General features: G+C 42.2%; 1 protein-coding gene across 1 annotated transcript; it reads left to right on the top strand.

The window, feature by feature from the left end:
- Positions 1–619: 619 nt before the first annotated feature.
- On the top strand, positions 620–24220 carry SMAD7 (SMAD family member 7). The gene is made up of 4 exons (XM_075840885.1): positions 620–2455; positions 4675–4728; positions 8200–8274; positions 21428–24220. The coding sequence occupies exons 1-4, from the start codon at positions 1978–1980 to the stop codon at positions 21964–21966; spliced, it is 1146 nt and encodes a 381-aa protein (XP_075697000.1). The 5' UTR covers positions 620–1977; the 3' UTR covers positions 21967–24220.
- Positions 24221–27076: the final 2856 nt, after the last annotated feature.

Genomic DNA, 27076 nt, shown 5'->3' with positions numbered 1-27076 from the left:
CAGACTCAGAGAGACAGCTCAGGAGGGGGCAGAGACAGCTCAGGAGAGAGGGGGAGTAGAGACAGCCCCACACAGAGACAGCTCAGAAGGGAGTACAGACAGACCCACGCAAACAGAGACAGCTCAGGAGAGAGTTGGGAACAGAGACAGTCCCAGATACAGCTCCTGAGATAGGGGGGGAGGGGGGCCGAGAGAGAGACAGCCATAGAGATAGGAGGGGCAGAAACAGCCCCAGACACAGAGAGAGACAGCTCAGAATAGAGGAGGGGCTGAGACAGCCTCAGACACGGAGAGACAGCTCAGGAGAGAGGAGGGGCTGAGACAGCCTCAGACACGGAGACAGCTCAGGAGAGAGGAGGGGCTGAGACAGCCTCAGACACGGAGACAGCTCAGGAGAGAGGAGGGGCTGAGACAGCCTCAGACACGGAGAGACAGCTCAGGAGAGAGGAGGGGCTGAGACAGCCTGAGACACGGAGAGACAGCTCAGGAGAGAGGAGGGGCTGAGACAGCCTCAGACACGGAGAGACAGCTTAGGAGAGAGGAGGGGCTGAGACAGCCTGAGACACGGAGAGACAGCTCAGGAGAGAGGAGGGGCTGAGACAGCCTCAGACACGGAGAGACAGCTCAGGAGAGAGGAGGGGCTGAGACAGCCTCAGACACGGAGAGACAGCTCAGGAGAGAGATAGAAAGTTCATAAATAAAGAGCCAACCCATAAAAAAGAGGTGGAAATAAAGAGAGGACATTGGCAGAGACGTCCCAGACACAGAGTGAACCCCAGGAAAAAGAGATTACAGTGTAAAAATAATAGTGCGAAAGTAATAACGTCTATACAGTGACGTCCACACAGAGACAGACCCTGAAGAGGGCACCCACAAGTACTGGGCACAAGAGCAGAGACTGGCATAGTGGGTAGTGAGACTGGCACAGTGGGTAGTGAGACTGGTACAGACAAGGAAGGTGGGGAGAAACTACCTCAGAGGTCACTGCTGAGGGGTGTGAGGGAAACTGGCACAGACATGGAGATGTGAGACACTGGCAAAAGTAGTGTCAAATATACACTGAGTTGTGTGAGGCTGGCATAGCTGGGGTAAGTAGACTAGAGGATGGCACCTGCAGGTCAGCAGCGTCTAACATACCTAGAGGTCAGCAGAGAAGTAACACTGGCACAGATGGCATATAAACTGACAGATATAATGCTGTGCCATCTCCAATAAAAGAGGGCACTATAGAGCAGCACAGGGGGCAGGAGTACAGGCAGTGCGACCCCTGTGAAAGGTGAGAGGGACCCTGCCTGGCACTGACAGCATAGGATGTGGGCTCCATACAGTGTGTGCTGGGTCCTAAGTCCCTCCTCTCCCTGAGCCGCCTCCTCCCTCCCCGCATTTCCATCACACAGCCCGGCCTGCCCCGCAGCCTGAGGAGGAGGAGGACACAAGACTCTGCTGCATTTTTTTTTCCTCTCTCCTCCTGAGCAGCCGGATCAAGGATTCTTGTGGATTACAGCAGGAGCTCCCCGGATATACAGCGGCTCCACTATTATTACATTGTATCACTGAGGTCGGCCGCCGGTTACATTGTATCGCTGAGGTCGGCCGCCGGTTACATTGTATCGCTGAGGTCGGCCGCCGGTTACATTGTATCACTGGATCTACAGCGTGGGAACCCTGATTGAGCAGCGGTTGCCTTGGGCCGACCCTGACAGTTGTGATCGCAGCCCGGCATGCTGGGGCACATCCGCGGGCATCTATGGTGTGTGTGCCCCCTGTGAAGGATCTCCCTCCGCTTGGAAGGATCACTACCCCCCTCTAAGACTGGCGTATGTTCCAGATCGCCTTGGCTTCTGCTCGGATCCCCAGTCCCCCCCGGGCTGTTGCGGTTGCTGCTTGTCTCTGTCCTCCGGCCTCGGATCCCGGATCCTTCATGATTTGCGGGCGTCATGCACGTTTTTTAGCCGGGAAGCCTTGCTCTCGTCCCGCATGTTCAGGACCAAAAGATCGGTGCTCGTCCGACGACTCTGGAGGAGTCGGGCAACTCCCGGGGAGACGGGGGAAGGAGAAGGGGAGAGCAGGGCGCATGGGGCCGGGGGCTGCTGTATGGGCAAGACGGGCAAGGTGTCCAAGGCGCAGCTGGGGGGTTCTGAGGCTGAACTGAAGGCGCTCACCCACTCCCTGCTAAAGAGGTTCAAGGAGAGGCAGCTGGAGGGACTACTGCAGGCGGTGGAGTCCAAGGGGGGAACCCGCAGCCCCTGCCTCCTGCTGCCCTCTGCCAAGCTGGACTCCAGACTGGGACAGCAGTCCTTCTCCCTGCCCCTGCTGCTCTGCAAGCTCTTCAGGTGGCCGGATCTCAGGCACTCGGCCGAGGTCAAGAGGCTCAGCTGCTGCGAGTCCTATGGCAAGAACAACCCGGAGCTGGTGTGCTGCAACCCGCATCATCTAAGCAGGCTCTGCGAGCTAGGTATGGGGGAGAGGGGGGATGCTGCTGTCATTTCTGTGCTGCACCCCACCTTATATTCTGCGCCCCTCATCATGACAAGATCTTCATCACATGTACCCCAATATTGTATAGTCTGTCCCCTCCTCATGTCTCCCCATAGTCTATACCCCAGTATTATATTGTTTTATATTCTCTGCACCCAAATTATAGTCTTGTTACCCCCGTCCTGACATTATCCCCATATCACCTACCCCAGTATTGTATTCTGCTCCATCCCCAATTATAGTCTGTCACCTCATCATGACAGTATCACCAATATCATATACCAGGATATGTATTGTATCCTGCCCCCCCCCCCCAACTATAGTCCATCGTCCCATCATGTCCTATAGTATGTACTGCTGTATTGCATTACTTTATACTCTGCACCCCAACTATAGTCTGTCCCCTCATCATGATAGGCTCTTTATCTTATGTACCCCAGTATTGTATCATGCCCCCTAACTATAGTCTGTCATCTCATCATGACAGGATCCCATACCTCAGTATTGTACTCTGCCCCCTCCACAACTTTAGTCTCACCTCATCATGACAGGATCTTTATCTCATGTACCCCAGTATTGTATCCTTCTCCCCAGCAGTCATGTCCTATAGTTTATACTGCATTACTTTAGATACTCTACACCCCAACTATTCCTGAACACCCCATGTCTGCATTTCCCTACATTCCTATACTGTATCCCACTATTGCAAACCCCCTCCACCACTATTTCCTCTTCATCTTCTTTATTCTGTGCCCCCTTTATAGACTCTGCACCCGACTGTCATCACATCATGTGCCCCCTTGCCTGTAATGCCCTCATTCCTACACATTATAGAAAGTAACTCTGTACAGTATAAACCCCATATCACGTTACTCTACATCCCAACTCTGTTCTATGTCACCCCACTATATGTCTGGATCATACAATGTAATATCCTATAATTTCTGGTCTATCTAACTCCTGTAGATTATAACAGGCGCTTGGTCTCCTCTTTCCGCTTCACTCTTCTACAGCGGATTGTGGTGGCTTTTACCTTCTTGTCACTTTTATGGATTTATGGCTGTAATACTATATAATGTCTGGGTCAGGCTGAGCTATCTGTGTTGGTATGTAGCTATATGAGCGACTTATGTTGCTTCTGGGGCATCTAGGTTGTTGGTGGGCACCAGTTTACAGGGGGTTGCAGCTGGCATCTGGGGGGCATCTAGGTTGCTGGGTAATCTGGTCCAGTGGTGGCACTGTCAGTATAGGAAGTTGGACAGACCTGTGAACACTTCCCCAGATGTTGGGTGCAGAGTTTACTCACTCCCCCGGAGTCACTGAGTCTATGAGCTCTGATAACACAATGCAATGCTGCTTTACAGGCAAGTGTTAACTCTCTAACTCCCACTCGCTGCCTTCCAGGATTTATGAGCCTGAGGTATTTATTGCTGGTGCAGTGTGTAAAGCTTCCTAAACATCCAGGAATGTGGAGGTAAAACTCACAGTGCACCCTGATATCTGCTATTCACCCTGCCAATATATTCCTATTATAATATGACACCCATCTTCTGCAGGGTCCATAGACTTGTATGAATTAAATGCGCACTGGAGACACCAGCATGTGGAGGGTTAACTGTTCTATTGCGCTCCATTCAGGACTTCTTAGCATGATATATATGTGTTTGTTTATAGTTGTTACTATGTTTGTTTGTTTGTTTATTGTTTTGTGCAGCAATGAACTTGCTACATTGTATCAATGGAAGTCCTGACTATTAAAGCTCCAGTGTCCTGTCATTGAGGGTATTGGAGCTGCAAAATATAAAGTGTTAGCAAATCTGTCAAAAAAAGAAATCCCCCCCCCCCCCCTAAGTGCATCCTGGGGGGGTTTGAGCAGGACCAGGCATGGAGAATGTCTGTCTCCCCTCTGTGTGTTACTAGCTGGGGATTATCAGGCATTGCTGGCTTGCAGAGTTGTACTAGAGATCCCTGATCAGACAGCCAGAGGAGCAGATAGCACAGAGCCTGGCGCCAGGCGGTCTCTTGTTTATCAGACTGCTAGAATCAAGGCAATCACCGCCTGCTGCCCCAGCTCCAACCCCCAGAGCTTACACAAACACAATGTCCCTGTTATCACAAGTCTCTATCTCCTCTCAGTCTTTTCCTTCTCATGGCTCCTTCTTTATTTTCTCAATCCTTTTTTTTTATGCTTTGCAGAGTCCCCCCCACCTCCCTACTCCAGATACCCAATGGAGATTCTCAAGCCTTGTGGTGAGTACTTTGCTTTACTTCAACTTGTTTCTTGTGTATTTCATTCAGACTTGTCACTTCTGTTCATTGACAGCTTCCATGCTATGTCCAGGCAGCAGCTACAAGTCCTCTTGTTATTATGGGTAGGATGCACTTAATGTGTAAGTCTGGAAAAGTTGTGGATAACTTGTATGATCAGTTCATGGTTAACATTATTTTTTTATTTTATTTTTATGTTTTTATTTATTTTAAGTTATTTTTTTGTTTAAATGTTTTTTTTTGTTATGTCTATTATTTAATTATCATTTTTATGCATACATTTTTTATTCTGACTATTATATTTTTTAATGATTTTTTGTAATTTTTTTTTATTTTTTATTTTTAAATTTGAACTACTACTATTGTAATTTACAGTTGTACCCATTGTCTGGGGACTTGCAAAACTTATCCCACAGCATAGCCTTTGGTGGCGTGAGAATGGCATCTCTTGGTACTGAACCAGTTAAATGTGTCTCTGGCATGCCTGTTGCTTTTAATGAATGGGCTGCCCGCCAGGACAAAAGCCCATTTTCATCTGGCACCGGCGCTGTTGAGTCGCCTGCATGAACCTGGCTGGCATCCTGCTCACCTTGTACTAGATAAATAAAACTGACATTGTGGGATGGGTGTAGATATGGAGTTGGCGACAAAGTGCCAACCCGATATGTGACTGGGTTTTGGTTATTGATCTGATCAAAGTTTTTTTTTTTTTTTTTTTTTTTTAAAGATTGGTGATTTTGTCATAATGTGTAATACACAGACCGTAAAAGCAATGTGTGTTGTGTATAGGGCATATATGTTGTTGAAATGTGGATTTTCGTGTCGTGCCTTATAGGTCGTTGTATTTTGCAAAAGTTGTTGTTACTATAAAATAACTATATCCTTTTATATATATATTTTTTTATCAATCCAAATAAAGATTTGGTTGGAATTAATGTTTTTTGGTCCAGGATGCCAGTGTTGGCACCGTTTTCCCCTTACGATTGGCGGCACAGGTCAGGTGTGTGGAAATAATGAACATTTTATTTGGGAGCTTAAAGAAATTAATTGACTCTAACGATGGCCTTAACTACAACACCCATCATGTCCTAACGACGTCAGACCTACAGGATCTTACATTGCATATGTATTATTTTTTTTAAATTATTATTTTATTAGCAGTGGAGGAAATATTTGGATGGGATCCTCACTTTGCTGCTAATTCAGAGTTTTTTTTGGGCACATGGAGCAGTGTGTTCCACATGTTTGTCTGGTGTTACTAGGTGAGACTCAGAACATCATTTTGTAATGGAACCCTCTGAAATCATCAACAGTCTAACAAGAAGAAAGAGAAGGCTCTGCCGTCTTCATGATAAAATTACATTAAAGATATTCGTTTACCACCATGGATTCGATGGCCAAAGAGTGATAGTCTGGAGCCCGCGTAACGTCTAGTTATTGGATTAGAACTTGTGCGATTTTGTGTGTACAGCTGGAGAAGACTTTCAGCATGGCCATAGTTGCTGCTTCCTTCTATACCCTATGTCAGTAATGTCCAGCTGTTGCGAAACTACAACTCTCAGCATACACAATACAAAGTATCAACTCAACCCTAAGGTGCTTTTTTACGGATAGATCTAGTTCCTCCATACTTACACCCCTAGTGGTTGAGAGGTGGTACTACATAATTATGTCACTTACCTACCATAGCCATAACTGGGTGCAGTGACAACTGTCTACATGTCATCTGAATGATTTATGCTGGCCAAGGCAGTGGAGCGAACCCTTAGGGCCTGGATTCTGAACACGATCTGGTAAAGATTTGCATTCAGCAACAATGTATTTGTGTAAATTCCTCTTTATGTCTAGATTGGCATTCAACCTGCCAGTAATCCAAATGCTCAACCCCATACACTTACTAAGCCATTTGGGACAAAACTGTCTCAGAGACCAAAGTTGTCCTCTAAATATTTTTTTGCTGCACTGGAGACCGGAAACAAGGGACTCTGATTGTTGAAACAGCACCCCCTGTGGACAAATCAAGTCAATGCAAGGAAGGATGGCATTATAGTGGTATTATATAGCAGACCATTACTGTCTTGATGTGGGGAAATTGCCACGGATGTGAAAGGACCCTGGGACTTTCTCGTAAAGGGCCACAACCCATATATATATATATATATATATATATATATATATATATATATATACACACAGGTGCTTGTAAAGATGGCTGCTGTGTGTCTGTGGAGGAGATGCCAGCCTCAAGGTAAAGGCTTTGGCTTCCACATGGAAGTGCACAACCTTGGAGCTTCCTGAGCATGTCCCTTCTTTCTCTTGTGCTGATACCTGGCCAAGTTCCCGTAATCGCATAACCTGGGGCGGCGTTTTGTGTGGGAGTTCAGTACCATGCGCCTTCTATATGGCTACAGTGTGCTGCAGGGCTGGAAGTGTTTGGCTGGATGTTGGCACCGCACACAGTCGTGCCATTTAATAATCCGCCTGCACTGTACACGTCCGCTCGCAGGAGTTTAACTGGTAACGAAGGAGTGGAAAGAAAAAAAAACATTCCTTAGGACATTACGTAAAAAAAAAAATCTTAAGTCGCTGAGAAAGTAACGATGGACAATTTCATAAGTGACTGCACTTCCTGTCTCCTCCATTGTTTGAAGTTTGATGGAGTGTATCCTGGTAAACTGTATATTCCTGTTATGGCTTCTGATTCTCCCCAATTAAACCTTTAGTAGACATGATGTGACCTTCTCTCTTACCGTACTGACTGCTCCGCAAATAAGTGCGAGTATGGAACTACATGTCTCAGCATGCCCAGCAACTAGGTCATCAATGTAGCAAATCTATCAACTAAAGATGCTAGAAACTTCTATGCAGCGGTCTTCACCCAATACATATGACATATACTCCACCTCTTGCCCCTATTCCAGGGCTGCTGGTCTTCTTTTTTTTTTTTGTTGCACAGGATCAGATCTCATTAATTTGGAGAAGACATTGCTGGGGAGATCCACATCTGTTTTCTATTTTGCCTCTTTTCTAGGATTCATTAAACGCTGCTCTGTTTCATGTTTTAAGAAAACTGAAATTCTTCTAAGATTTAGCATCTATGTATCTGGCACTTCCCTGTGATTTATTGACTATATATATATATATATATATATATATATATATAATGTGATGTTGCCATGTTTCAACTTTAGTCATTTCTCATACCTGGTGGGTTTAGCAGCTATAGAACTACAAGTGGAGGGATACTGGGATTTGTAGTTCCACAGCAGCCACTACTTCCCATTGTTGAGCAGAGATCTAATGTAGAACTACAGGTCTCAATGTGTCTACCTTGCTGGGGTTTGTAGTTCCGCCATAGGGTTTCCTGTTACCAACATCTGCGCTTTTATTTCATATGTCAATTCATCCAGAACAGAACTTGGATGTTAACAAGCGGCTTTTTTTGTGTTTCAGCGGATCCTACGGACTGTGTGCCTTCCTCCACTGAGACAGGGGGAACTAATTACCTGGCCCCTGAGGGGCTTTCAGGTGAGAGATCTGTCTTCTCATTGATACGATGTTATTTCTGTTTATTTTCTAGAATATGATACATTGTTGCTTTTGTCTGTAAATACATTTCTGATTTTATTTGGAGCTCTTTTTGGTGTTGCAAAGAATAATTTTCAGGTTTGAATAGTCCATTTTTTGTAATTCCCTGGTCTATGTGGAAGTAGGGGCCCCCTCGCTACGCTCACTAAATGAGATTTTGTGGGTACAGTAACGACAGACTTGCACGTTTACTAGGCAAACATACCATTCCGCTCTAGAAACGAAGGTAATTAAAGCTGGACCAGGCTGTTCCTAATTGGGCTGTTATGTGAGCAGACCCTCATGTATAACCGGGGAATTAAAAAAAAATCAAAAACAGAAATAGCCAGTAAATTCTTCTCAAGTCTTCATTAAGAATTTTGCCAAGAGGCCCCAGCAGTCTATATATTTCACTTCCAGATGTCCTATCAGTATAAACCCTTGTTAATACCGTAAAGGGGGAGAAAAAATACTTTTAGTATGGTTTATATGGGCTGCTTTGCATTATGGGTATGTCCTTTTTTTTTTTTTATGGCTGGTTATCTACATGCAGCCTGTGGCCGTCAGGGCTTGCTGGGAGTTGTAGTGGCATAGGCTGGAGTGTAACATCATGTACATGTTTGACCTGTTTATTTTATAAAAGGGCCACAATGCAAATGATGGTCGTAGGCGTAATGACGTCGCTCAGTGTTTGTATGGAATGTGGTTTTTCGGAAAAGCATTGGCCCACGTGGGAAATTCTCGGCCATTCGTTATCAAAAATATCCATGTGTCAATGCTCGTTTCGTCTCAAAGTCGGATTAGCACAATTATCTTTATGGCCACCGTAGGGTGCAAATGACCATCCTGAATCCATGGACATGCGTTTACTTGTAGTTCTACAGCGCTGAGCTAAAAAAAAAAAAAATCCTCATCTCGCCCCTCAAGTTCTTTATCAGATAACTGGGAATTCCAGCTTGTGAATGTAGAGTCGGGCTGAGTGTCTTTCATCTCTAAACTCTGTTCAGCCCTGGCTTCTAGTTGTGCAGATTCTATCAGATACAAAACTTTCAGTCTGGTCTGTCGGGGACAGAGGAAATAACTGTGTGTCTATGAAGACCCCCTAAAGGTGAGGGAGGGTGGGGGTGCTGGTGCAGTTTAACCTGAAGGCTCCAGGCTTAGTGTTTCTCCTATTTCATGGTCCTCCTTGTTATCCCTCTACCTCCCTCCCCTCCTTTTTATTTTTGTATTTTTCCCTCAACTGTGGTTGTGTGTGGGGAGGCTCTGAAGCCAACAAAGGGTTTAAGGAGGAATTTAAAGTTGTGGATGGATTTTATGGGTGTAGCTTGAGAAACACTTACAAAGCCGCTGAATTGGTGACTAACTGCTGTTGTGTAACTCATGGACATGGTCACTTAAGGTCTTGAGCAAAGTTTTTCAACTTTTTTTATTTTTTTATTCCTCTACGTAAATGATTATGGTTGATCATAAAATTAATGAGATTTGCTAATCCGATTCTCAGTGATCCTAATACTATTCGCAACAACTTGAGGTGTAAGAAATAGTTCTCGGCATTTTCAATTATGACCACCAGGGGTGCAGCTCTGTTGCAGTATATATATATCTATCTCAGATCTGCTTTTTAGGTATGGATCCTTCTGCCTTTATAGCTTTATGGTGTGTTATGAGTTTACAAAGGGGTCTTAACATACTCTAGTGGAATATAATGTCAATCCCCCCTTCCTAAAAAAAAATGTTGGTGTGTAACTTAAGCTTGCTCTTGTAATGAGGTTCTGATAAGTGTTGATTCATGGAAGGAAGGAGCTTGACTACACAAGCCATGAAAAAGCCCAGCACCACCACATGAAACAGCATTTGTTTTGCATTAGCTCTGATTTACAAGCGGCCTTATTCTGCGTGCTTGCCTTCTGCTTTAATGTTGAACCCCAAGAGAAGGAGAATTCTGCAAGAGAGAGGAGACGAGGGAGGGAGGAGGGGATTGCAGAGCTGTCTTCTCTTTTTTTTCCTCTTTCCTTTTGTGTTGTCTCGATGTGACTTTGTGGCTACAATGTGTCAATTTTCCCAATCGTAACATAGTCTAATCATAAGAATAGGGAATTGTTACAACAACCTAGGTGACCTGAGAGTCTGTTCCCAGCTATTGTATGGGCTGTCTGGTGAAGACCTGTTTACTTGGAGCAGTTGCCAATAAGCGATTGCCAAGTTATGGAAATTGTTACAATTTCAGTATTTCTTTTAACAACTATTGAGCTATCCATTGATTTTTGCGGATTTTAATTTTTTTTTAATCAACAAGTTAACTCATTACATGGCCTATAACCATATGAATGTTGGGTATTCTTCACTTTGAACCAGTTGTATGTGTTTATGTAGAAAAAATTCCTTTAATCTGGCATCAATGGGACTTGATAAGTGTCGGATAATCAATTGATTATCATAGAAAAGTGTTTCCAGTTCTACTTGTAAAAATTTTTGCTCTGACTGTCACCTCTGTTCGAGTTTTTCGTAATGTTTAAAGTGTAATGCTACGTTCACACCTGCGTCGCTGCTTTCCGTTGTTCTAACAAGGGAAGACGGGAAGCAACGGTTCCGTTGCACCACGGACGGAACGTATTGACTTGTCCATGGTTTTACTGGAAACAATAGCGCAGCATGCTGCAGGATTTTTTGTGGTAATCTCAGCTGGATCTGCCACGGAGGTCCCTAATGGAGCCTTCAACGCATATGTGAACAAGGCCTTATCCAAGGTGGGATCCGCAGCATGCCCCTTCCTCTCTTTGTTGTGCAATAGGCTCCAAGTACAGAACATTTTCTCGCTCTCCGGATTCCTCCAATGAGACGTTTTCTCTGTAAAAGCAGATTTATTTTTTTTCTCTTCCCCTGCTCTTGCCTTGGGCCTCGCTGCAGTTAGCTGGCTTAATGAATGGGGCACAGTTCAGGGGGGTGGGATGAAGGTCGGGACTTGGGAGACTGGAGCCAGAGATTTGATTCCTTTGGCAAAGCAAGAAAAAATGTAAATGCTAAAAACCTAATCCCTGGCGGGCCTCTCACAAAAGAGCTGGTTCCTCCTGCAAAGCACAGAGGTGACCTTTAATTCACTTGTGCTGCCCTTTCATGTTGTATATAAAACTCCCTCCTCCTCCTCCTTTTTCTTTTTCTTAAAAGAATCCCATCTTGGCACAGAAACAACTTTCGTGGGCAATCTTTACTTAATGACCCCTCCTGTGGTTTGTCTCTCTTATCAGAACCGGCACACAGCATTCCCTATGGTAAGAGAAGACAAACTTTGTTCATTTATCATCTCGCCTTTCAATAACTTCATCCAACGCACAAATAGGAAAAATAAAAGAATAAATACTCATATGGCAGCTACAACCAAAAAAATGGCTTCATTTTTAAATGCTCTAATTTATTTTTGCTCTTGTACGTTTTGTTTGTTTTTGGGGGGGGGGGGGGGGGTGTGCATGGTACAAGGGGGGGTCTTATCTCCCACGCAGGGCTGGAACAAAGTCTGTGGAGGCATCTGGGCAAATGTGCGGGGCCCCACTGAAAGGAGTTTAATACTTCATCATAATGACAACATATAGTGCCAACATAATGACATTAGCGTACATACATAATAGTGCCATAGAGTGAACACATAAGTGCTCAAATTGTAATTCTATACAGTTCCTACATAATACCACCCCAGCTCTTGTGGGGGTGAAGTCTAGACAAAAGTGGAGGCCATCTCCAAGTGGTCGGCTATTGCACTTTTTGCCCGTGCCATAATCCTGCCCTGGCCCATGTGACTTATTTCTTTATCTTGAATTACATGAGAACTTTACACATGAGTAGTAGTGCGTCTAGAGTCTCACAATGTATGTGGTCTACCCCCAAAATGACTGGACACTGCCAAAAAAAACATTGCGCAAGTGGGCCAGCAAAAAGTTTTATGGAAAAGATCAGAGTGTATACTGGTAATTGTGAGGCTTCTGCCGCCTCCTTAGTTTAGTTTTATGAAGCTAATTCATTTTTGTCTGTTAGAATTTCAAAGTCCTAACTACACAGATGCAGCAGTGCTGAGTGTGTTATCGGCAGAATAGTCTTCTTCATGGTTATATCAGTGTATTGCCTTGGAGTTATCCTATCCCAGTGATTTATACTGCACAAACCATGCAACCCTAAACTCAGCTCTGCTACATATGTACTTTTATAAGTCAAACTGGAAAGAAAATCTCACAATGAATGCACTAGTATCTGGGAGTTCTGGTTCATCCCTACTACAAAAGTCCTCGCGTCTATGTGCCTTAAGCTTCATTATGACATAGCAAACAAGCCAGGAATGTTTGTCAGTGGCTTTGATCCTGCTGGTAACTCTTCAAGCCGCGAAGCAGCAGCTCAGTCACTGAGGCTTCACAATAGCGTTATTGGCTCCGTCACATATTCTTGTTAATAATGAACTAAAAATGCAATTTTTTTACCTGTCAGGTCTGTGCTGAGACCTAATTCAAGCTGAGGTCAAACTCTGTGCCGTCTTATTAGTGTCTAAAGGTCTTGCGCAAGTTTCTTTAATGGAACGTGTGAAAAGATAGGGGTGGTTGTTTGTCTGTCGGCCATTACAGCTCCTCACGGGTTGTCACTCATCTTTCCCAGACTCCAGAACAGTAAATTTGGCTTTGTATTACAGCAGAGCTGTATCCATACCTAACTAGTCTGGGAAAGCCGGGTCCAAACCACTGTGTATGTGGCCATAATAGTGGTCACCCAGCTTTTCCCAGAATAAAAAATATGGTTCATTAGACATGGCAGAAGAGGACGAGAGTGACAAGTCCAAGGTTGTGAACTTTTTTTTTTTTTTAGAAGAAGAAAAAGGGAGAGACTGGAAATATGAGCTTCTCCTTGTAATTTCTTTGGCAGTAGAAAAACATGTTACTAGAGGATTATGTGAACTGCGTGAGCGTAAAGTAAAAAGCCGTATTGGGCCCCTACAAAGTGAGGTTATCATCAGGGGTTAATAGCAAGACGACAGAGTAAAGGCTTTGGATGAGACTAGGCCGCCTGCCAGACTGGGTGTACTGCAGTAAAGTACACACCATCTGACCGTCCCTGCAAGAGGCCAGGCCGGTGAAGAGGAGGGAAACTGGGTCTTGGCAAGGGTCTCGTATAGCTTTTGGCCTTCTTGTGTCGGTCTCTTTCCTGGCAGGGGCTACTCCAGGCAGCTAGGGTGGGCTTAGCAAGACTAAGGGGGCTGTTTAATGCTTAGAAACGACGGCAGCAGTTTAAATTTTCTTATATATATTGTCTTCTTTTTTTATTTTAGATATAATTTTATTTTTGTGTGTTTTGAGTTCGTTTTATGTTTGGTGCTACATTATTGCGGCCTTTTGGATGTGGTCATTCTTCACATTACCGGAATGTATGGTGCCGCTCGGGGCATAGCTGTCTGGGCAGATAGCTCCAGCACTCAACCTCGTCGCGTTAATGTACTCCTGCTTCATGCTATCAGTCTGCTGCCCGCATTATCAGCTACGTGACTGCACAGTTTAGAAAATGAACATTGAATTCCTACTGGTGCCGTCTCTTGATGACCTGAGAATGAGCTGTCTAGGAGAGTACTGTAACAGGCCATGCCGAGGTCACTGCCAACACAACCATCTTTCTTAAGCGGGATTAAATAACCCACACAGCAGTCTGGCTGACTGCCTACTGTCACCGAGCAGCTTCCTTGCAGTTTATTTTCAGCTCCAAAGATTTGGGCTTCTTATCCGCAGCCTCAATTTAGTTGTGACACACAAATAAAACTTAAGTGAACATTCACTTGGGGGCATAGATGACTTCTTCACATGAAAAAGTCCTATTTTGAGGGCCTGGCCCAGGGGCAAATGCCCATATGGACTCTTCTCCAGTTTTGGTGGAATTATAGGTTTCGTCCTACCAGGCTTGGACATTGCGTTCTAGGAATTGTAGTCCCACCTTGGTTGGAGAACCATACTATGAAAATATTTGCAATTCTCAGGCCTGTTGGGTGTTGTATATCTAAATTTTGACTTTATGTTTTTAGTTCTTCTAGTCCTGTTGTACGGCAATTGAGGGCTCCACCAAATATTTTTGGTGACTCATTTTATGGTCCTGCAATAGTTTTCACCTTACTAGTTAACAGGAAATATTAAGAGAGGGGAGGAAGCTGCATCATTCCTCCTGTGAAAACCCTGCCAAAAACTGTTCTTAAGAAAGGGAATTTAAAAGGGCCTTTATTCACTTAGTAAAAGTTATTAGAAAAAAAAATACTTTAACTTTTTTTTTTTTTCTTCAAATGTTTGTTCAAACCCTATAGATTACCAGTGCCCCCTTTATGTAAAGAAACTTTTTTTTTTTGCCATTTACTGAATTCTTCATTTTTTATTTTTTTTGTTTCCTTCTTCAAACTTTGAGGCCAAGAAGGTTGTTGGCTGTGAGCTAATTTTGGTTTTGGCGGCTGTAGTCTCACACGGGTCCCCACCCAGCGTCATTATCTTGGGTTTAACTTACAAAAATGAGAATATTTTTTTTTTTCTTTCTTCTTCTACAGTTTGTGTTGCCTTTTACCCTTTTCAACTCCCTTTGCAAACCGTTTTGGTATATTCTGATTGTTCTACAAGCTTAGCCTTTCTACAAATGACTTACTCTAAACATTTTAGATTTTTTTAAATTGTATTTTTGCCCTAGGCCTTTCTTACCCACTTGGTATTTTGTAACACAAGTCTCAGAGCTGCAGCTATAGACTCTCTCTATTTGGCTTCTTAATAAATCTTCTCATATATCCAGAGATACTGATTCAATGTCCTTTAGAAAGAACCCACCATGGAGGCATCCTTTCAGAGATATGGCAAGCCTTCTCAGCTTAAAACAGTATTGATAGGTCTAGCCTTGAAAATAGCGGCTCCGCTATGTACCCGGAGTACTCCCTAAATGCCGTGTTTGTGTTTTTTTGTTTGTTTTTGTTTTAAATGCTGTTTGATAGATATAATGAATGTTTTAAGGCATAATAAGTTCTCCTGAAAATCCGACCTCACTGCAGGACGACCATTCATTGCTGAACTAAAGCACAATACCCGCTGTTTTTGGCCATTATGGGGTCTTTTCTTGTCTGGCACACAAGCGCTCCCCGCCAGCAGAGGCCTAGGTAGCATTGATAGAGTATTGATGAGATAATAGCATTCATCCGGGAACACGTGCTTGGGAAATAATAGGCCTCTATAACCTAGTAACCTTACAGCACGGAGATTATGAGGCCTGGATTTGTTTCTGTGTCACAATAGGCTCTAAGAGTTGCTGCTGCTTCGTCTGTGAACATTGAACTTGGAAGTATATTATATTATTACAATTGTGGAAACTTTTACGGTTACCCATGATATTCTGTTTCTAAAAAAAATTGTAAATAAGTTATTTCAAATTCTCGCAAAATTCATCTCCAGTAATTAAAGTGGGTTAAGACAGTCTAATTATTTTATTTTTCTATATACACCCCATAGATCATTTTACATGCTCTGAGGATCTAGTTACATTTTCCAAAAAGCATAATAAAAACGTAAAGTTGTGCCATACATTTCTCAAACCCTGTGAACCGAGTACAGTCCCATTGTTTCCCTATATTTATATGTGTTTCCTTGTGGTGGTCACAGTGGACTTGCGCTGTATTTGATTTTATCATGTACCTGTAGTAGGTAGACTGGGTTATAAAAAGTCTAAAACAGCAAGTAACCTGAATAAATGATCGGTGTTATAAAAAAATAAATGTATCATCGCAGCCGGCTGTCACTGTTAATAAAACCTGTCTGGGTTATATTAATGTAGTAGACCGGAGGGTGCAGGAGAGCATTAAACCAGAGAGCTAGTTACATTTTAACCTCGCCACTGACGTCTGTGGTCATTAGACATTTGTCTGGCTTCTACAGTGTGATTCTGATCTGGCTGTCGTGTCTCCTGGAAATTGAGGTTATAATCTGGAAGGTCATAGCCCCCCCCCCCCTTCCTTCCCATGATCTATGTAGTAGTACCTACAACACACGGGGTTAACACGGTGTCTGTCAAGATTGGTGTTTTATCCACAATGAGTTCCCAAAAATTAGGTTCATAAAAAAAAAAAGGAAATTAAAAAATTGTTTTTTATATATTTGATCATCATTGGGTTCTTTTTTTTTTATTTTTGTTTTTCCACCCCCAGCGAGTGTCTGTGGCGGCTGCCATGACTGTGCCTGTACATGTGAGTTTAGCATGTGCTGAGGGGACTTGATTAGATTATGAAGCAGACATAAGTAATGATTAACTTTTTAAGTCTGCACACTGTCTCCAACCTGGCTGGTGGTAAAGCTTTTTTTATTCTCCTCCCAGCTAAGTAGTCGTGTGACGGCTTGGTATTCCACTGCTAAGGATGAAACGGGACTGCTTATACAAAGGGGGGAGGGGAAAAGGAAAGAGGGTTTTATCCCCACCCCCTCCATCAGATTCAGCAGTGGAATTTATGGAGTGGAATGCAATAAGTACTGCAAAATCTCATCTCCTGAAAACTGTTCAAAGACTAAAGAGGAAAAAGTAGACTTTTAGACCATAGAATATATAGGATGGAGGGACGTAAGGACTTTTTCGCAGTCGGACACCAGAAATATTAATCTTGCAGCAATCCTATGATCAAAAGTTGCCTATTGGAAAAAAACAACAACTTAAAAATAAACCTAAAATATTGATTGCAACAATTTGAACTCTTAGAAATTATTATTTTTTTTATTTTTTTTAAACTTCTCCTGCAGATTGGTGGTTGTTGTTTTCACCCTATTTTTGGGCCAGCTGTATTACTTTCACACCCAATTCAGTTGCCCTATAATAATCCTTATCACATAGGCATTGCATTCTTATGGGGCATGAATTATTTTTTTTTATTGCATTTGCCTGTTTATTACCTTTTTGAATTTGAAGGAAGTGAACAAGTCCAAATGTCTATACTGTAATTTCTTTTCTTTCTAACACTTTTTTTTTTTGGTAATAAAACAAAACTATTGAATTGCTCAATTGCCCCCCCCCCCCCCCCCCCCCACACACACACCGACTTCATAAAAGATGTCTTCATCTCTTGTTAAGTTTCCTGACTGGCTCTGAGGTTATTATATTTTTTTTCTCTGCAGACAAATTGTACTTTGAGGTTGTTTTATAGGCTGAAATTGTCTCCAAACAAGTAACCGCATTCACTTGATAATATACATTTTCCTGACTATTTAGATTTGAGGTACGGCAGCGTCTCCCTTCCATATAAAGTATTTTGACCACAGGCTGAGCCTTACAATAAAAAGGGATGTGTTTCCATTGGGAAAGTTCAGAGCTTGTTGTTTTTTTTCTTTAGCAAATTTTTTTTACATTGATTTCTTTGGTCTGTGTTGTAAAATAAAAATGGCCTCATCCTGGAGCCATATTGGTTTAGCAATGTTGCATGCGGCTTGGTCACATGAGCAGTGTCCCCAATAACAGACTGAGACTTCCAGTTCTATTGTATGTGACTTTTTTGTTTGTTTTTTGTGTTTTTGTTCTTTTGACTCTTTTTGACAATTTCGGTCATGGTTATTACTTGGTTTCTATTCTAAGGCTTGTTGTGCTTGTTTTCCCTTTGTTGATACCTGATGTGTGTTCATATCTATTGTATAGGATTGTATTGTGGTGTTTTGCATAAGTCATCTTGGCTTTTCACATTAGCCATTCGGAACTACTATAGACAAAGACTGTTTGTTATTTCGAGCCTGAAAGTGACTGAGCGTCTCGTGTCTTGGAGAAACTACAACTCCTTAGCCTTGGAGATATCATTAGGGCTCCTATCTGAACCCACAAAGTGGATTTATACATGGTTAATTTTCCATGCCTGTTTGCAAAATTGTTAGGAATTCTTCTATAAAGTACGACACGACTACTTGTGGTGCTTAACGCAGTGTTCGACGGTAACGCAAGTCACGAAGATTGGGTCAGGATGCAACTTTTACTGCTGGATAGGCATTGCCACGTCTAAAATATTAACGTGATAAATGCATTTGAAGAGTTAGTCGGAAAAAAAAAAGTTACACAAAAAGAAGTAACTCAAAAAAGTAGGAATTGTTCTTTTGTGGAGAAGGTCAGTCCTAGCATTGGAAGGGTTAAAAACGCTCCGCATCTCACACACATACTGTAAATACAATGTGGATGGGTTTTGGCTTCCTAATAGATCCCACCCTTCCTCCAAGGCATTTTGCTGTTAAGAGTCTCAACTTCAACCTACAAAAAGCACTCTATAATTTGCATGGCTGATGACTGAGTTCTGGGACATGGGCAGACAGAAAAAAAAAAAATCAGCTGGTCTTTGTTACCACCGGAGTCGGGCAGAGCTCATTGTTTTTTTTATTTTTGTATGTCTCCTGCCTGTCTTTGAGACAGAACTGTCCTGTTTAGTTGTAAGGCCAGTAGGATCAATCTCTAGTCAATATTCTTTAGGAGTCCGCCTATGAATTAACTAGGAACGAGCGAGATTGTGCTTCATACTTTTGTCAAGTTTATTTCTAGAAAATGATTAGGCCAAACTTTTTGAATTTAAAAAAAAATTAAAATATCTTGGTCATGCCTGGTGGGGGCACTGTTGCCGATTCCTGGAGTTATTTACCCCATTAATACCCATAAAAAGAACAGATCTGCAGGCATAAATTCTCTTTATAAGAAGGCAAGTTTTTCTTTCCAAAGACTAATGCATTGTTATGGATCTAAATGACTAGACATCAAGTCAACACCGCTGTCCCTTAAAACGGAACTGAGTAGACATATTTATAGTGTACCTTGGCTTCGAACCATTAAAAAGTTTGGCAATTACCTGGAAAAAAAAAATTGTCCTTGGAACTCGGTGTCATTGAAGAAGCTGGTAAAAATTCATTCATAAACTGCGCCCTCGTTCCTATAACGGGCCTGTTCATTGCAAGCCAGGGTAGCTCGTTTTTATATGCGCTGCCAATTAAATAAGCCTTTGTATGTGGCAATGTGCGGCTTGTTTTGTGGTATTCACTAATGCGTACTCAAACACACACACAGACTAGTCTAGCTCTCTCCCCACCACCACACCGCCCCCCCCCCTTCTTTCCTGGAAGGGTTCCTTTCATGTTGGGGTGTAGAAAAAGGATGTAAAAATAAATAAAATGTAAGAATTCAAAAAAGGAAAAGGAAAAAAAACGTAATAATTTTTTGTTTTCTAGGTCTTCTTTTTGTCTTTATTATTACTCGAAGTCCAGCCTTTCAACATCCCTTTTTAATCTAAACTCTCAACTAATATTTTTTTTTCGGGTGGTGCCCTTTTTGAAAAATATAAAAATCTTCCTTTTTTCTTTTCTTTCTCCAAGACCCGCTTTAGAAATGTTCTAATGGTTTGGGAAGGGAGATGGGTCAGCTTATGTCCACCTCCTTTTCTTATTAGATAAAAGAAGGGTTGGGGTGATTTTTGCACTGGGTGGTTGCAACATGTCCTAGTCTAGACAGCAGGGGGCGTCTGCTGTCCCTGCTTAAAAATTGTGACCCTGGGCTAGTTGAGCTGGCAGACAATAGTATTAAGATGTGCAAATGACAGCCATGTCTTTGAAGGTGTTCTGCAAAGACTGAGGTATTTAAGATGGATAGACCCATGGGGGCCGTAGGAATATTACCTTCTCCCTGTTGTAACTTTTTTTTTATTTTTTGTTTTTTAAACCCGCCGACAAATTTTTACCAGGAAGGGGGCAAAAAAAAACTTGTCTGGAGCTTAGATCAGGAAAAGGTTAACAGAAGAGTAGGTTACACTCACCAAGCCTGCAATTTATTTGGACTAGGCAATTACAATAATCTGAAAACTCCTCTCTTTACTGACGTCTGTCTGAAAATTGCAGGGTGTACTGGCAGGGCCCTTGAGATGAAAGGGAAAAAAATGCAGTCTTAAGGATTTTCTTTCACGCAGCAGGGTGGCTACAGCCATTCCATTTACAGACATTTCCTGACTTATTTTTTTATTAGTTCTTATGAAGTTTACAAAAATGGTTTGTGTGTTTTTAGAGTTTTTGTGTCTTTTTTTAAGTCGCCTTCTGTCGGCATTCCACAATAAGGAATAAATGGGTTATTTATCTTCTCTCTCCCTACTGGGCCTCTAGCCACTTCAGAGCAAAAAAAACAAAAAACCTGAACCTTTTCAACTTTTAGCTTTTGATTCTGTTTGTTTTTTCCAGTTTTCCGGACTGTTTATGCACTTATTGTTGTGTTTTAGTTTTATCGTGTTTTGACTGTTTGTACGTTTTTGCTTTTTATAAAGGCCGAGTTTCCGTATGAAAGCACTGTAGTTTCGAAAGGTTAGGTGAAAGGTAATTTGATAGCTTTCCTAGCCCCCTCCCTACAACTCTCCCTCCCTTTTTTTTTTTCCTTCCTTTCTTACTAGCTGCCTTTTTTGGTGCCAGGTTTCAGTCGAATAGAGATATTTGAGGAAAGTATTGTGAGGCACAATGAAGGGGGATACAGAGGCAGCCGAATACACACACCTAAGCTTCTCTGAATTCCTTCTGCTTATTTGATGTGAAATTTTTCTAAACCTCCATCCCCTATACAATACCCCCCAAATTCAAAAAATAAAAAAATCATTATCTTGTTGCTACCAGTGGTTTTATCTGGGTGGCAGTGACTAGAGATGTACAAATTGTCTTTACAAGTGGGGATATGTGGAAGTTGCATGTTTTTTTTTTAACCAGTGCACAAATTCCGGTCCCCACCCTAAACCCCACAAACCACAATGTTAATGAGCTGGGTTACTTCTTTAGCTGAACAAATCCTTTTATAACATAGGCCCAGGTTCCCAGAATGCTTTGTGGGGTAATAGTTTTTAATCCAAAAATGTTATCGGTATGAATTGCAAAATCATGGTCTTGGCAATAAAACTATAAACCTATTGCTTTTCCAACTTCTTTAGTGATACATTGTTTTAAATTTAATTACAAAAATGTAAAGCGTTTTTTAGGTTTTGGTGACTGCAGTATCCCTTTTGAGCCTCCAGGTGTCGCTGTTGCTAATGTCAGAATGAATAGGTGTATATCTATGAGAAAATGGAGATATTGTACTAATGTTACATTTTTCTTCTCTACAGATTCCCAACTTCTCCAGGAGTCTGGGGACCCGTCCCATTGGTGCGTGGTTGCATACTGGGAAGAAAAGACACGGGTGGGTCGATTATATTCTGTCCAAGAACCTTCCCTGGATATCTTTTATGACCTACCTCAAGGGAATGGCTTCTGTATTGGACAACTAAACTCGGACAACAAAAGTCAGCTGGTGCAAAAAGTACGCAGCAAAATTGGATATGGAATCCAGCTGACCAAGGAGGTGGATGGTGTTTGGGTTTATAATCGCAGCAGTTATCCGATCTTCATTAAGTCGGCCACACTGGACAACCCTGACTCTAGGACGTTGCTGGTCCATAAAGTGTTCCCCGGATTCTCCATCAAAGCTTTTGACTATGAGAAGGCTTACAGTTTGCAAAGGCCTAATGACCACGAGTTCATGCAACAGCCGTGGACTGGATTTACTGTACAGATAAGCTTCGTGAAAGGCTGGGGACAGTGCTACACAAGACAGTTTATCAGCAGCTGCCCCTGCTGGTTGGAGGTGATATTTAATAACAGATGACTTGGAAACGAATGGACTTTAGGACTCTTTGACTACATGCTGCTAATATTTCCTTCCGAGTGCTTGCTTCTTTGTGCAAAATGTTTGTTTTCACGTTTTTTATTTGTTTTGAGAAATAGCTTATGTCAAGATTTTTTTGGGGGGGTCCTTTTAAATCTTTTTCCTACAAGCGTGAATGATGATTGCAGAGAAAGCTGGGGGGAGCATTAGATGGGGACTCCCTCATGTAATGTCACAATCCTCTCTCATGGCAACATATTTTATCAATGCAAGGGGGTAAATCAGTATTTATTTTTTATGTAAAGTTGACCCCACCCCACCATTGATCTTCTTCCTGATGTCTGAGTACAGAAAGGTGAACAGCCGTAATATGTCATAAGCAATTCGGGATTCTCCAAGCAGCTTGCAGACCACGCTGAATATATGTACAATGTTTATGGCATCTGGAGATCCACCACATTGTCCCATGTCAACTTTTTGAAATGTCCGGCCCACTGAATTGTTTTTGGAATTCGTAACTTAAACTCTTGGTGGCTTCCAACACGACAACTCAAGACTATCTCTGTTTCCTCAGAGGTTCTAAGGCCAAATTATGAAGCCAGTTAAATTTTTTAACTCCAGCAGAAGCTACCAAGGGCGCGAGTTGCGCTTCTTCTGTGGGACGGTCACGATGATGGATGTCTTCCATTCGTGACTGGTTACATGCCATTTGACTTGGTTGAGGTAACCTTGCTGATTGCAGATGTTCAGTTTGAAGTGTACGATATGTGCTTGAGTCTGGTGTGCAGTGATTATGCTTTATTTTGATAAAGACCAAAACCAAAAACTGCCAACCTGTCTACACCCCCTCCCCCGAACTATCCTTTCCCCCATTATAACGGTCATCAAACACTTAAAGTTTTTTATTTTATTTTTTGGCAGCGCATTAGGTTTGTTGTTTTAAACAAGCCGATGGAGGATATAGCTGCTTTTTTCTTCTTCACCTAAATCCACAGTCCTATTTCTCACCTTTTTTTTATTTTTTTTTGTATATGTATATTGAAACCAGTTATATACATATAGAAGATTTCAATCCTTTCAGTGGTTCTGTGTCAACTGAAAGGGTCTCAATGGTCAATGATTTAATTTATAATATAGGGAATAAGAAGTGAATAGTTTGTGCAACGTTGTATTGTTAAACTTATTTAATATACCTTAAGGCCCGTTTACGCGTAGCGATGGCGGTAAACGAAGTCCCTATGGTCCTGGAATACGGAGCTGTAGAGAATCTGTGCGCCATCGAATGGGGCCTCTATTCGGCACCGTATGACAGAGACATGGTCCCCTAAAAGCATACCTCCGTAATATGGCATCCAATAGAGCTTGACTCAACGTATGACATCTGAGGCATACGGAGGTACAGTATGGGCCCATATGGGTGCCATTCTATGGCTGTGTGCACGAGTACTTACGAATATTCACTACATGTCAATGAGCCTTTAGTTACCGGCTCTAAGGAATGATCCGGTCTGATTATGGTATCCACGCACATTGTGAGCGATCCGATTGGCTGCTGGTTCCTTGTTCATGCTAAACTTTTTTTCAATACAAGTCGTTGCACATTCTATCGACACTTGCAGTAGACCTGCGTACTGCATACGGTGAACCATATTGTGGCCTGCACATAAAGTTATTAGAAGGAACCTTATCTGTTCGCCAGAGATCAACAATAAAAATGGCTTTGTAAAGTGGCAATTTTTTTGCTAAACTGAGACTCTACTTTAATAGTGCCCACAATATGGCCGCCTGCGTGTGCGGTGCGCCTGTCCAATCTGCTTCCAATACTTTCATGTGTTGGAGATTCTACAGAATATGTTTCTGTAACGTACAGTATTTGCTGAATATTTTCCTCCTTCTAAGGTACAAGATATGCACAGAGGACGTTCATTTCTTCTATGTGTCGTACGTGACGTATGATGCGTTGTCATTAGTTATGGCTCAATGAGCACGATTAACATAAGCTATTTTTCTAAAAACCGAAGTTTAAATGAACAAGAGTGGGCACTCTTTGGATCTTAAAAGCAATGTAGTGCTTTAGAAATAAAATTTAAAAAAAGAAATGAAAAAAAAAAAAATGAACTCCTTTAAAAAAAAAAAAAAACACAGAAAAAAAAGGAAAAAAGATTTATTAAAGAAAATGTATTTTATGTTATATAGAAATATATTATTACTTGTAAATATAAAGACGTTTTATAAGCATCATTATTTATGTATTGTGCAATGTGTATAAACGAGAAAATTAAAAAGATGCACTTTGCTTAATATAAATGCAAATAACAAATGCCAAATTAAAAAAAAAAAAAAAAAACAATCTAAATTCACGACTTTTGTCTCTTTCTTATATATATTGTGTGAGCAAGCTGAACTGCAGTACCGGGCACAGCCACACTTGTATGGTTGTCACTGTGCCTGGATAAACAATGGGTGCCGTAACCCCTTTGTTCTGATGATCATGGGGATCACAGGGATAGGACATCAATTTAAAAACCTGGAAACCGCTTTTTAATTATCTTCCCACTTAGGATGTGGTAATCATGGGGAGGTGGAGCTGTATCTTACCCGATAGACGTAGGTTGGTTGATGTAAGCAACAACGTGATTGGCTGACTCAGGCAAACAATTTAGATGGATTAGCCACTTTGTAAACATACTTGGCATATGCCTTAACATTGAAAGTTCTTCCCTCGTCCAATTCGTAACATGCGCTGTGGGATGGGGGAACATAGAAACAAGCTGCAGTGATGGAGGCGGCGGTCACGTGATGCATCAAGTGACCCCCTGTATCTATAGTGTCCCTTATATATAAGCACTATACAAGAAATAGCACTGTGTGCATGCGCAGACAGTGGACGCATCATGGCCAGCCGCCTCCATCACTGCTATTACAATGGTTTACTTGATCCGCCAGTCCGCAGCACATGTTACAGATCAAGCGGTGGAAGCAGAATTGATGTAGTCCACTTGTAAGTCTAATACCTGTTGAATGTTAGTGGCTGCCTACACAAAATAAGAGCAGGAATGTTGTTGCCGTCTTTTGTCATTGGTTCTTATAACTCTAATTCTGGTTTTATATAATCCCTGAAATTATTATAATCCTAAAGTTTTAAAAAGAAAACTGTCTCTCTAGTGCCACCTATAGGTAACTACCCTGTAAATCCACATCAGATTCTTTTATAGAGCCTTGAAACCTGATTTGGTTTAATAGCCAAATCAGAGACACCAATCTGGAGATTTGAAGAAAAAGGTTGCAGCTTCCGGGACTCGGCGCCAGACCGGTAAGTAGTCAAATCGATGTATAGATTTGTCTATATTTTATTGTTAAAAATACACTATGCGTTTCAGGACCGGACAGGTCCCTTCATCAGGTTTATACAGTGTTTTACAAAAGGGAGTCTCCTTTTACACGCGTAGTGTATTAGTAACATTAAAGATATAGAAAAATCTATACATCGATTTGACTACTTACCAGGCTGGCGCCGTGTCCCGGAAGCGGCAACCTTTTTCTTCAAATCTCCAGTTCTCGTTTACCCCGGGTATAGAGTCCTCTACCCGTGGGATAGCAGCGGGTGGCAGCCGACTCCACAAAAAGATCTTCTACGTTATATATGCGAAGCAGTAGCGTTGTGCCTACATGTGCACAACGCGATTAGGTGAGTAAACCATTGCTTCAATCGTTTTCCATGCAATATCACCTTAGAGGAGTGCTGTTGTTTTCCTCCACCCCCCTCTTTTTTTTTCTCCACATATCTACCAATCTGTAGATGGCACTGTTTCGGCGTTGTTGCTCCTCATCAGTAGAGTAGGGCATTGGTTGGCTGAATGAGAAACCTTTGAAGCAGCTCTTGGAAGGTACTGGTTCTCCTTGCAGAGATGCAGTTGGTAGGCAGTCTTAAAGGCATTGCTCCCTGGGAAAAAAGTATGAAAAATGCTCTTGATTGATTGATTTACAGTATAGTCACCTATAGGTGGCACCAGAGACCGATTTCTTCCTTCAGGAGGAGATGGCTAGTTTGCAAACTTTTTCCAAACAGTAATGCCATTTATACTTTATTTCCAGGTGGTTGCGCTCCATCAACCAGTAAATGATGGGCATACTATAGCGATATGCCATCACTTACTTTAGTAAAAAAAAAACTTTAAAGCCACTGAAGGACTAGCTTTAAATTATAGAAATAATCTTGTTTTTCAAAATTTTCTTCATATACCATCGTATACATCTGATGTATGGACCGAATGTTATGTGAGCAGACCTGGGATGTGGTAAAATACTGCAGCGGCCAAACCGCACCATAATGTATGACCGTTCCTTTCGATTCGGGTGGAGTTATCCTTCACTCATACAGGTATTGTATAAGGTTGTGTTTCTATTCAGTGGTCTGTCCATTACAAAATGGAATAGATGTCACCATAATAACAGATATGTCTCACAAATGCCTGGTAAACACAAAATAATTAAGAATTTAGGTATTTTAATCGTGACATAATTATATACCCCTGGCAACTGTAGGTTTAGATTAGTTGTAGTGCAGTCAAAAATGTGTGTGACCTGCATATTCTGGGTCTGTTCCTTTCTTTTCCATCATTTCTGTAAATATTTATATCCTTTCACTCAGGGCGACACAGACTTAGTGGGCCCCTTTGCGGGGAAACTCACGGCGGCAGTAAGATGCCAAAAATCGTTACTTTGTGCCCCCATATAGATGTTAGGTCCTGTTTATGCCCCCATATATAAGTTAGGCCCCCAGTTTATACTCCAATAAATTGAGTACCCTCTGTAGATAGTGCCACACAGCACCCTTGTCCCAGGTAGTGGCACACAGCTCCTGACGTCACTGTCTATATATGGACAGTGTTGGATCTGGGGTTGCTCCAGATCCATAGTCCCGGGCAGAGCACGATTAGCACTCTGCCTGGGAGTGGCATAGCAAAAGGCTCATGGGCCCTGGTGCAAGAATTCAGCTTAGGCCTCCCTACCCAACACCACCAAACCCCTGTGCATGCCTATGCCCAGCTGAATGGCACGACAGACCTCATGAATGCCCCCACAGTATAATGCTTTCCATAGCTGCCCC

This window comes from Rhinoderma darwinii, chromosome 1, assembly GCF_050947455.1.
Source record: "Rhinoderma darwinii isolate aRhiDar2 chromosome 1, aRhiDar2.hap1, whole genome shotgun sequence".
Classification (NCBI taxonomy): domain Eukaryota; kingdom Metazoa; phylum Chordata; class Amphibia; order Anura; family Rhinodermatidae; genus Rhinoderma; species Rhinoderma darwinii.
The sequence above is the reverse complement of the archived record's forward strand: the minus strand, read 5'-3'. Positions and strand labels throughout refer to the sequence as shown.

Coding starts and splice junctions, on each gene's coding strand:
- SMAD7 (XM_075840885.1), top strand. CDS start 1,978: ATGTTCAGGACCAAAAGATCGGTGCTCGTCCGACGACTCTGGAGGAGT. Junction 4,729..8,199: donor GGAGATTCTCAAGCCTTGTG/GTGAGTACTTTG, acceptor TTTGTGTTTCAG/CGGATCCTACGGACTGTGTG. Junction 8,275..21,427: donor GGCCCCTGAGGGGCTTTCAG/GTGAGAGATCTG, acceptor TCTTCTCTACAG/ATTCCCAACTTCTCCAGGAG.